Source organism: Mastigoproctus giganteus, chromosome 5, assembly GCF_048544385.1.
Source record: "Mastigoproctus giganteus isolate SK-2022 chromosome 5, ASM4854438v1, whole genome shotgun sequence".
NCBI classification, from domain to species: domain Eukaryota; kingdom Metazoa; phylum Arthropoda; class Arachnida; order Uropygi; family Thelyphonidae; genus Mastigoproctus; species Mastigoproctus giganteus.
In genome coordinates, this window is record NC_143579.1 from 70,286,806 (window position 1) to 70,299,630 (window position 12,825).

The 12,825-nt window shown below is 39.0% G+C and overlaps 1 protein-coding gene across 3 annotated transcripts in view; it reads left to right on the forward strand.

The window, feature by feature from the left end:
- The window catches only part of LOC150085473 (uncharacterized), a 620,530-nt gene that overhangs the window by 492,832 nt on the left and 114,873 nt on the right, over window positions 1-12,825 (forward strand). For all 3 annotated transcript variants that reach the window (XM_090374054.1, XM_090374052.1, XM_090374053.1), the window contains exon 19: window positions 773-952. In XM_090374054.1, coding sequence (XP_090230180.1) covers window positions 773-952 — 180 coding nt within the window. The remainder of the gene's footprint in view (window positions 1-772; window positions 953-12,825) is intronic.

The following is a 12,825-nucleotide window of genomic DNA, read 5'->3' on the forward strand; positions in this document are numbered from 1 at the left end:
GAGAAACAGGTACACTGAAACCATTACAAGATTTTGACAAACTGCAGATGTTAAAGAGCAAACATCAGCTTCTTGCTGTTCAAGTATCTGCTACCACAAGTACCAGAAGGTTGTCAAGTCAAGTAAACATTTCATCTGCAAGCATATGGAGGATATTATATGAACAGCAATTGTATCCATTTCACTGTTAAGGATACAAGAATTGTTGCCACACAATTCACATTGTTTCAGGATTACTTTTTATTATAGAAATTATCGTTATCCGAAACATCTGTTGTAATTATCATTTTGTGTTTATTATTTATTTTTTATTAACACAAATATTTAAAAATATAAAGGTTAAAAGATATTAAAATTATCATTTCACATTCATCTTTTTAGACTTAATTAGTGTGGTAATGTAATTTCTGTACACATTAATTTATAGCAACAAAATAATTTTGAATCTAGAAAAAAGAAAGTTACAATGGTCATCTGTCATTTAATTTTTTATAAGTGTAAGCATTAAGGAAGTGAAAAATAACTATTGCCTAAGAAGGATAAAATTCTTCAGTCGGATTTAAATCAATGTGGTACTACAATTTTCTTAGAAATTACTGAATACAAGAACTTCTTTATTGTGAAAAAATTTTTAATTATATTCAAATTAGTAAACAGGTTAATAAATAATGCAATAATTTAAATAATAGGTGTAACTCATTTAAATTATTTATGCTGTATCACGCAAACTGTCTCATTGACCTGTTATTTACATTTTCAATTTTTAATTTAGTGTGCTAAATGCAATAGGGAAGCCATGTTTCTGTGTTGTTGGAATACCAGTTATTGTAGTCATTCCTGTCAGACTTCTCACTGGCCAAAGCATCTTTATTATTGCAGCCAGATAAAGTCACCTGCTTCTACAAAAGTTGTATCAAGGGATGATCACAAGGATATAGTTACACATTATGAAGTAAGAATAAAAATTTAAATATTTCTAAATTATAAAAATGATTTTTGCTGAAATTCTAGTCATCATAATAGAACAGAAGATTTATCTTATCTAAGAAAAAACTAATCATTGTACTTTTCCCCTTGTTTTCTGCCACTTTAGGTTATGTATTACGCAGATCATTAGTTCTTTCTTGATTATTAATGTTAATTTTCTTAATTAACATTAACTAATTTTTTAATGATTATAATCCAAGAAAAATATTGAAATATATTTTGTTGATATAAATACAAACAATACTCCATTTGCATGGTAGATGTGTTCACGAAAGCTACAATTTATATTAAATTGTAAATATCAAGTATACTTTTCCTTTAGACTTAGTATATTAGACAAGTATATGTTCTTCAGCTCTCTTGATCTTTTTGCCAAGAGGAGAGAGTTCTCCAAGAGTCAGTTCTGAGAGTTTTGCCTTTTGTTATCAAAGTTAATTCTATTACTGAATGACTTTCTTCAACCTTTAAACAGTGCCCTCTTCTTTGATGACTCTTTTCACAGGCATGCAACTTTGAGGGTTGTCAAAAGGCAGTTTCAGCTTGCCATTGACCATGTCAATTCTTGAGGAGTGGCTAATGGGTTAAAGTTTTCATCCCAGAAGACCATCTGCATACATTTTTGTCACAAATGGAACCTTCACCCTGAGCCAGAATTGGAGCTCGGACAAAATATCAATCCAATAGCACCTGAGAAAAAATTTGTGGTGCTTGTATTTGATAATAGGTTGATATTCTTACCACACATCTGTCAACTCTGGACAAAGTGCACTGTGTGCTATCTTGTTCAATAATTGGATAGCACACAACCTCCAATTATTCAGTAATTGGAGAGCAGACCACTGCATTTTACTCTACCTCTATGGAGCACCTCTGATCTAAATTACATTATGAGTCCAAAGTGTACTACGCATCAGCCAGAAACTGCATACTTTGATGGTTTGACCAGTTAACCATAAAGCCATCCACATTGCTACTGGAGCATTTAGATCATTCTCGGTCTAGAGTTTATACATCAAAGCAACTAAGCTACTTCTGTTGCTCCTACGAAGCAATTGTCGCTAAAATTTATTTTTAAACTGAAATTCCTGCCACACAACGCTACACAGCCATCCATTTTTGAGACACAATGGCAACTGTCCTTTTGGTGTTCATATCCAAGACCTGCTCAGAGAGCTTAATAACACAGTAGACAATGTTGCCCATACATTCTGTTGGTAAACAGTATTTACCAACAGACCATGGGAACTCCTATATACAGTGACAATTTGTCTGCCAGGGGCAAAAGTCAATAAAGTTGAGGATCAGATATTATCTTTTAAGGGCAAAAAGGGTAATATTCTTGTAAATATTGGCACTAATGACCTTAAGAGTAAGAGATCTGTAAATTTTCTTAACAAGTACAGGTCAGTGTTGAAAAAGAGTCACGAGCTAGGGTTGAATTTGAAAGTGTCTGCAATTCTGCCCAGACAAGATAGGAGGGAATATATGATGAAAGCCTTTTCAATCATTTCGGCCCTAGAGAGATTGTGCAAGGCTCATGGGGTAGAATTTTTTTCAGCGTGGTCTGTGCTTGCTAACAGGAGAGACTGCTTCTACAGGGACGGAGTACACTTAAATAGAAAGGATGCAAGAATATTTGCTGATGCTATCGAGTCAGTGTTAGGTGGGCCGGAAAACTGCTAGCTTAGGGAGATTCACAGACTAAAAGATTAACAGTAGTCGCAGGCAGAGGCAAAAGCGATTCTTGCACAGCTCCTGCTGTAATGAGCAGCAGCCTAAAGAGCAGGTTGCTGGACACTTCAAGAGCTGCTGGGAATCATCATGAAACAAATAAATACATGGGCTGTGATAGGGTAAATAAGAGTAAGAACAGGTGCATGTATACTTGCATGTATGCCAATGCTAGAAGTATAGTAAATAAATTTGATGAATTTGAAGTGCTGATCAAGACATCAAAGGCAGATATTGTTGGGATATGAGAAACATGGTGTCACACAGATATAAGCAGTGCAGAATTGGAATTTGGGGAGTACAATGTGTACAGAAAGGATAGACAGGGTAGGAAGGGAGGAGGGGTTATGCTCTTAGTTAAGAAATACATAAAATCTAAAGAAGTGCATTCAGTTGACATAGATGGACAGTGTAATGTCCATCTATATCAATTTAAGGTCTATAAAACGAAACCTAAAAAAAATGTGAATTTTAAAGCACTGTGAATGTTTTCCACCATAAAAAACATTCGCATGGCTAAAATCATCCTGCCCAGATAAAACAACTCTCAGTGGATGCAAGGTTTTGTCGTTTGCTTTTAATTGATATGCTTGCAAAACTGAAAAACTACTGTTTTACAGTGTTAGTGTAAACAGACTTTTTTGAGTGTGTGAACAGCTAAAAGAAAGTGACTTTATTGTGAACAAGTTTTTTTCTAACCACTACAAAAATATGACTACAAATAACAAGAGAATCGTGAAAATACCAAAGAAGGTGATGACATTAGCGAGAAAAATTGTTATTAGACAAAATTTCTAATGGTGAAAGTGTCCTTGTCAGTGGCAAAACATCATAAAAGCAATGAGTCAATGGTATGATCAACAAGAAATCGGAAGAAAAATTTTTCCTTCACTTTGCTCTCAGGATAGATTCCATCTGCCCCGGTTACATTTTTTATGTTGAACTTCAACAATTTCTCCTCCACTTTGCTCTCAGTTATCACAAAATCACTTAGCTCCCTGTTAGAGTTTGACAAACCTCTGACATTCCCCTCCTTGAGTAACTCATGTGTGAATGAAGATGCAAAATACTCATTCAGTTTATCAGCCTACTTGAGCAGGATCATCAATAGTCAAACCATCTATGTTAAGTGGACCAATCTCATTTATCCCCTTCCTTCTAGAATTTACATAAGTAAAGAACTCTTTGCTGTTTTTCTTCTCTTCCTTGGCCAAAGATTTCTTGTAATCTGCCTTTGCCTGCCTAACCTCCTTTGTGACTTGATTCCAAACTAGCTTATATCTGCCATAGGCTTCTGTGTTGCCTGATAATTTATATGCATCACATGCATTTTTCTTCTCTGACATGAGCCTTGTTAATTCATCCGACATCCATTTATGCCTGAACCTTGAACAGTATTTCTTAGTTGGTATGAAAAGCCTAGTAGCCTCCAAGATTAAGTCCCTGAAGGCTTCCCATTTAGAATTCACCATTGGTAACATCATCAGTTGATCCCACTCTATAGAATTTAAAAACTGTCTGAGACCTCTGTAGTCACCTTTACAAAAACAAAAACCCTCCCCTTTACCTTTAATCATAGTTACATCTTTAAGTAAATCCCACATCAGTACACTGTGATCACTGTCTTACTAGTGGTTCCTTTATCTGCGAATTCCTAATGCATGCATCATCACTGCTAATAATCAGATCAAGGTTAATACTCCCTCTGGTTGCCCCTCGAACATGTTGTTGTAGAAAACAATCCTCCAATAAATCCACAAAAGTCTTGCTAGCGTATGACTGACCAACCCTCAAGTTACAGTCAGTGTCTGAAAAGTTAAAATCCCCCATTCCAAGACATTCTGATTTACTGGCCCATTCTATTTCTCTGCACAACTGTTCATTGTACTTATTAGGCCTTCTCCTACTCTCATTTTCCCTTTCCCAGTGTTTATGTCGCACCAAACGGACTCAACAGTGCATTGTCCACCCGTGTCAACTGGATGCACTTCCTTAGATTTTATGTGTTTCTTAACTAATAGCATAACCCCTCCTCCCTTCCTATCCTGTCTGTCCTTTCTGTACACATTGTACTCCCCAAATTCCAATTCTGCACTGCTTATGTCTGTGTGACATCATGTCTTTGACTACAGAGGTGACTACAGAGGTCTTTGATATCTCAACAATATCTGCCTTTGATTTCTTGATCAGTACTTCAAATTCACCAATTTTATTTACTATACTTCTAGCATTGGTGTACATGCAAGTATACATGCATTTGTTCTTACTCTTAGTTACTCTAACACAGCCCATGTATTTAATTGTTCCATGATGGCTCCCAGCAGCTCTTGAATTCCTCAGCAACTTGCTCTCTATGCTGCTGCTGCTCATTACAATAGAAGCAGTGCGAGAATCGCATTTGCTTCTGCCTGCGGCTACCATTAATCTTCTAGCCTATGAATCCCCCCCACCTCAAACTAGCAGTTTTCTGACCTACCTAACACTGCCTCGATAGCAGCAGCAAATATTCTTGTAGCCTTTCTATTTAAGTGTATCTGATCCCTGTAGAAGCAGTCTCTCCTGTTAGCAAGAACAGACAATGCAGAAAAAAATTCTACTCCATGAGCCTTGCACAATCTCTCCAGGCTGAATTGATTGACAATGCTCTCATCATATACTCCCTTCTATCATGTCTGGGCAGAATTGTAGACACTTTCAAATTTAACCTTAACTCGTGACTTTTCTTCAACATTGACCTGTACTTGTTAAGTAAATCTGCAGATCTTTTACTCTTAAAGTCATTGGTGCCAATGTGTACAACAATATTACCTTTTGTGCCCTTAAAAGATGATAACTGTTCTACAACTTCATCAACTTTTTCCCCTGGCACACATGCCTTGGTCCTGTTCCACCTATCCTTCTTGCATACTATATTCCCCATCTCCCTGACAATAGTGTCATCTACAATAACTAGTTCCTGTGGGACCAGCGCATTCTGCCGTGGAGATTGTCGCAGTATTGCCTGATGCACAGGGATGAGCTGTGGCCTTGAGTTGGGCAGCCGAGAGCTTGATGGGCCCCTCATAATTATTTCTTCAAGGGCATTTACCCTACACCTCAACTCTCATGTCTCAACTCTCAACACTTAGATGCCCATCAGAATGCTGAGTTGACGCCTAATTTCTTCACAGTCTCTGCACCTAGTACACACAAAGACATCCTTGGCTAGAACATGTCCTGTTCTAGACAGGTCTTCAAACATTTCAAATTTCGTGCATTGTTTTACACTCTGATACGTGGGAGAATCACTCCCTTCAGTTCTTCTGTGAGCCACAGCACTCTGGCTATTCTGTGAATGCTGCTTTGTTGCTCTAGTCTGGGTCATGATTTGTTTAAGCATAATTTTATTGATAATACAGTATACTAATCTAACAGATTTCTAATCCACTGCTACGTATTTTGCTATCTAGTTTTGCGTTAAACCTTACGGTATTCCGTATCATATAACAATGGCGGAAAGTTACAAGTGTAAAATCTACGGACACTAAGTATTACCTTTTAAAATTGCTATCTAAATTCAAAATAAACCATGGAGCTTAGCTATAACTATACATCTACTTATAGAAAATAATTTAGTATAATAATTAAGTCAATAAAACGACTAAATATAAATGAAAACTTAGCGTTCACCAGAGCTGCAAAAATCTTGACCAATGTCGTGCATAGTCATATTATGTAGGTACATATAATACATACATAGACAAAATTTTAGACTAGTTTTTCTTATATATTTCATACCTTGGAACGGAACCCTTTTATTACTATGGGAGCCATAACTAAATATTCGCGTTTTCGGTATTTGCGGCATTTCTCAGGAATGTAATCCCCCCACCAAATAGTGGGAGATTACTGTACAGTGAACACTTGTGCAGAAAAATAGTGTAGCCCAGTAAATCAGTATCTGGAAATATCCCCCACATGGGGGATATTTCCAGATACTGACTAGAATTTGTGGGTTGGTCACTTGCACGCTACCAAGACTTTTGTGAATTTATTGGAGGGGTGTTTTCTACAGCAACATGTTTGATGGGCAACCAGAGGGGGTAATGCTCTTGATCTGATTTTCAACAATGATGATGCATACATTAGGAATTTGTAGATAAAGGCACCACTGGGTGACAGTGGTCATAGTCTACTGATGTGGGATTTACTTAAAGATTAAAGATTGTAACTACCATCAAGGGTAAAGGGAAGAGTTTTTATTTTCGTAAAGGTAACTACACTGGTGTCAGAGATTTTTTAAATTCCATTCAGTGGAACCAATTGATAATGTTACCAACAGCAAATTCTAAATGGGAAGCATTCAAGAAAGTAATCTTGGAAGCTACTAGGCTTTTAGTTCCAATTAAAAAATACTGTTCTAGGTTTAGGCTCAAATGGAAGTCAGATGAACTAATGATACTCATGGCAGAGAAGAAAAATGCATGGGATGCAATAAAAAATGCATCTCATGACACAGAAGACCTGCTAATTTATATGCATGGGATGCATATAAATTAAAGACTTCTTTATTTATGTAAACTCTAGAAGGAAGGGAATGAACCAGATTGATCCACTTGATGCTGTCGACTATTGATGATCCTGCTCATATAGCTGACAAACTGAATGCATCTACATTCACACATGAGGAATTCTGTAAAGAAAGGGACCACAGAAGTTTACTAAACTGTAACAGGGAGCTAAATGATTTTGTAATAATGGAGAGCGAAGTGGAGGAGAAATTGTTGAAGTTAAACATTAAAAAGGCACCTGCAGCAGATGGTATCTATCCAGTTATATTGAAGGAGGCAGCGAGGGAAGTAAGCAAACCCTTAGCCATATTATGAGAGCATCCTTAGATTCAAGAGAGGTCCCCATGGATTGGAGATGTGCAAATGTATCCCCAATTTACAAAAGGTGGGAGATCAATGGGAGATGGAAATAATTATAGGCCAGTTAGTTTAACTTCTGTTCCAGGAAAAATAACGGAGCCCAATTTGATTGGATACTATGATGTGGTTACAAAGGAACTGGATGCAAAAAAATAATTTTGATATCCTATACTTGGATTTCAGGAAAGCTTTTGATACTCTTGCACATGGAAGACTGCTGTATAAATTGAAGCAGTATTTTTTTTAGTACCTATGGTACTTAGTACTGTGCTTGGGTTGGAGGTTGAGAAGACGAGAGAAGATATTTGTCAACATTTGACTTGAACTTCTGTAGACTAATTTTCAGGAAATACGTATTAAGGAAGGCTGTTCCAGTAAATGGATGTTGGCTGGTGGCGGCATGTGTTCGGACTGTTTTGAAAGAGAGGGGGAATTATAAAAGCGAATTCATATGTCAAGAGCAACTGCTTGTTTTTCACCGAACTTTTCCATTCAATTTGTCTGTAAATGGGTAACATAAACCAGAATATCACCAGTAGATTGGCACTGATGGAAGCCATACTGGCAATCATTAATCGGATGGAAGGTTTTTAGCTAGTTTAAGAGTTGGCGGTTAATTGATTTCTCCATTACTTTATAAAGAGTAGAAGTAATTGTACTGGGACGATAATTGGATGGAAGCGATTTGTCACCCTTTTTAGGAACTTGCTAGATAATTTCCAAGCCGAAGGAAAACCGTCATTGTTTTCATTGACTTTAAGTCTGCTTTCGACTGTGTCCACCGGCCTGCCTTATGGAAACTACTAGAGGTTGAACATGTACCTCGAAAAGTCATCACACTCCTCCAAACTGCATACAACGGTTTAACCAGCCAGGTGCGCATCCAGAACGATTTATCTGAGGAATTTACCATCCAAACTGGAGTCCGCCAAGGGGATGTAGCCTCCCCGTTGCTTTTCAACATTGTGGTCGACGCCATTATGAGGCAAGCATTCAGAAACAGACAGGGCATACAATATGACAAGGATCACTATGTGACTGACCTGATGTTTGCTGATGATAGTGCTATCCTTGCCGGTAACGACGCTGAAGCCACGGAAATCCTCTACGACATTGCCCGCATTGCCCGGCCATACGGTTTGAAGATCAATGCTGGTAAGACAAAGGCCCTGACAACAGATGGGTCGCAAGCCACCATCTATCTCGAAGGCGTCCAGATCGAGCAAGTGCAGGACTTTAAATACCTTGGGTCGCTGGTCCAGGAGAAGAAAGTTGCATCCACCATGGAAATTCACAGCAGAATTGGACAGGCGGCCACTGCGTTCGCCTCGCTCAAATGGTGTCTGTGGAAGAGGACCAACATTTCCACAAAGACTAAAATCCGACTCTTCCGGACTTTGATCCTGCCCATTCTTCTTTACGGATCGGAAACATGGATTTGTCTCAAGTTAGATTTGAACAAACTTGAGGTATTCCAAATGCGATGCCTGCGGTAGATCTTGGGCATCTCTCTTCGCGACCGCATCACTAATGATACCATCCGCGCCAGATGCCAACAGCAACCAACCATTGCCGACCAAATCCAGAAGCGAAGGCTCAGATGGTTTGGCCACGTATGTAGAATGGGCACGAACAGAATACCATCCACACTCCTTTGGAGACAACGACCCACCCAATGGAGCATCCAACGGACCGCGCCTAGGAAAACGTGGGCCAAGCAAGTGGAAGATGACTTGAAGAGCCGACGTCTCGACCTTAACCAGGCCAGGACTGAAGCCATGGATCGTAAGGTATGGAAGAACATCACAGAGCAAGTCCGAAACCCTGCGGCACCTACAGCAGCATACTGGTTGCGTGGCCAACCGCCTCCCCCAGCTGCCAGCTAAGGACCAAAGAAGAAGAAGAAGAAGAAAGAGTAGAAGTAATTGTACTGGGACCATAATTGGATGGAAGCGATTTGTCACCCTTTTTAGGAACTTGCTAGATAATTTCCAAGCCGAAGGAAAACCACCTTTGGAAGAAGAAAAAAGGAGGCAAAGAACAGGAGTAAATTCAGGTGCACAGGTTTTGAGAAAAGTGGAGAAATACCATCAGGATCTGGAGCTTTCTTAACATCAAGATTCGTCAAAATCCTTCTGACATCCTTTTGACGGAAGACCACAGAAGCATTGAATAGAGCGTGTTGGATCATTAATACATGAGTTGGAAGAAAAATGGGATCCTAGCAGGTCAGCTTTATCCTAGGCTGAAGTGACAACAGAACTATCTGGTTTTGACAGAGGTGGGCAAAAGTTGCAGCCAGTAGCTTTGGCAAGAGACCAGAATGCTCAGCTACCATTAGGGCAAGAAGCGAGTTTTCTACTCTTAGCCTGTTCATAATCTAGTTTGGACTGATTAATTTCTGCTTTACAATTGTTGCAAGCTTTAGTGTAGGCAGAAAATGAAACTGAGAATTGGAAACAAGCCAATTATGATATACAACATTCTTTTCTTGAACAACCTTGGTATGGCATTAAGGGCAAGTTGCTGCAATAGATAAAGGGATGGTTGAGTGGGAGATGGTAGAGAGTGGTAATAATTGGACACTGCTCTACGTGTACTAATGTTATTAGTGGAGTCCTCCAGGGTTTGAGGCTGAGCCCATTGTTGTTTTGGGTATTTATTAATGATATCGATGAAGGTATATATCAGGCTTAATGTCCAAGTTTGCAGATGCTACAAAAGTTGGCAAGTTTGTTAATATATAGTACACAGTATGCTACTGCAACAGGATCTAGAAAAGTTAGGTAGATCGGCTGAGAAGTGGCAACTGAAGTTTAATATTGACAAATCCAAAGTAATGCATATGGGTTGCAGTAACTGAAGAGAAATGTACCATATGTGTGGTACTGCACTCAGGACTCAGGAAGGTGGAGAATGAGAGTTTGGTCAATGATATATAGGAATTTTGCTAGCAGTGACAAGGTGGTGATTATACCTTTGTATAAGGCAATGGTCAGGCCACACTTTCAGTACGGCTTACAGGTCTGGAAGCCTCATTTTAGGAAGGACCTAGAGTTACTAGAACGAGCGCAGAGAAGGACAACAAGATTGGTGAGAGGAACAAAGGTGTTCTCTCTTTTTTTTTTTTTTTTATGTAAACCCCAAACCCGAGAGGTATTAGAACCTATAGTACTTAGTACCATGCTTGGGTTGGAGGTTGAGAAGAAGATAGAAGATATTTGTTGACATTGGACTTGAACTTCTGTAGACTGCAATTTTCAGAAAATACATATGAAGGAAGGTTGTTCCAGAAAACGGCAGTTGAATGAATAAACGAGGAAGATGAAAAGTTGGTTCTGTGAGTTTGAAGTTGGTCAGTAAATGGATGTTGGCTGGTGGCGGCACGTGTTCGGACTGCTTTGAAAGAGGGAGCAGGAATTATAAAAGCTAATTCAGAAGAACAGTGCCCGTGGAATTATCTGTGGAAAAGGCATGCAGCAGAAGCAGTACATCTATGAGACAGCGAGTGGAGAGACTCTGTTAGAGATGAATCATTAATTAACCTAACTGCTCTCTTCTGAACGGAATCAAGAAGCCTGAGAGAGGTTTTGGGGGCACCACCCCAATGTGGGAACAATATTCCATTGCAGGGTGGATTTGCTATTTATACAGAGTGAGCAGCTGTTTGGAAAAAAAAGTAGTGCCGAGAGCGAAAGAGAAAATCAAGTTTTTTAGATGCAGATGAAGCAATATTTGTAATGTGCTTGTGCCAAGAGAGATTAGAAGTCAGGGTAATACCCAAAAGAGATATATCATTTTGCCTAGAAATCGGAGTGTCACTAAAGATGAGCATAGGAGCAGAAGAATCCTTGTTTTTTTGCTAGATATAAGACAAGACTTAGTTTTAGAAGGGTTGAAATCAACTAAATTGTCTTTGCCCCACTGGAGAATTACCTGAAGATTGGCATTTAAGGATTTGGTAGCAGATTTTCTAGAAGTTGAAGCTCATTGAGCAGGACAAGGTTTCTCAAAATGGAAAGTGGAATGCAATGTGCTATCATCGGCAAAACTATGGATAGGATTTCCAGTCAATGGAAGAAGGTCATTAATATACAAGAGGAAAAGAGTGGGGGAAAGAACTGAACCTTGGAGGACACCGGCATTAGTGGAGAAATTAGAAGACAGAGAGCCATCTACCATCACCCTCAGTGAGCGATCAGAGAGAAAACTGGATAACCAATTACTAAAAACAGTTGGCAAACCATAAGATGGAAGCTTGTTTAGAAGACCTTTATGCCAAACACGATCGAAAGCCTTTCAGATTTCAAGAGCAACTACTTGTGTTTCACCGAATCTTTCCATTGAATTAGTCCATAAATGGGTAACATAAGCCAGAATATCACCAGTGGATCGACACTGACGGAATCCACACTGGTGATCGTTGATCAGATGGAAGGTTTCTAGTTAGTTTAAAATTTGGCAGTTAATTGATTTCTCCATTACTTTAGAAAGAGTAGAAGTAATTGCAATGGGACGATAATTGGATTGGAGGGATTTGTCACCCTTTTTAGGAACTGGCTGGATATGAGCAGATTTCCAAGTATAGGCAAAAACACCTTTGGAATAAGATAGTGAAAAAATGCGGCACAGAATACGAGTAAGTTCAGGAGCACAGGTTTTGAGAACAAGTGGAGAAATACCATCGGGATCTGGAGCTTTCTGGGCATCAAGATTCGTCAAAATCCTTCTGACATCCTTTTGACGGAAGACCACAGGAGGCATTGAATGGAGCGTGTCGCGAATAGTGGGAGGTGTTTTACCAAGATCGTTAATGCATGAGTTGAAAGAAAAATGGGATGCTAGCAGGTCAGCTTTATCCTTGGCTGAAGTGACAACAGAACCATCTAGTTTGGACAGAGGTGGGAGCTGAGATGGGCAAAAGTTGCGGCCAATAGCTTTGGAAAGAGACCAGAATGCTCGGCTACCATTAGGGCAAGAAGCAAGTTTTCTACTCTTAGACTGTTCAAACTCAATTTGGACTGGTTAATAACTGCTTTACAATTGTTGCAAGCTTTGGTGTAGGCAGAAAATGAAACTGAAGAATTAGAAACAAGCCAATTATGATATGCAACATCCTTCTCTTGAACAGCCTTAGCACATTTATTGGAAAACCAAGGTTTAGATAAAGGATGACATTTTAAAGTGGAGTGTGGGA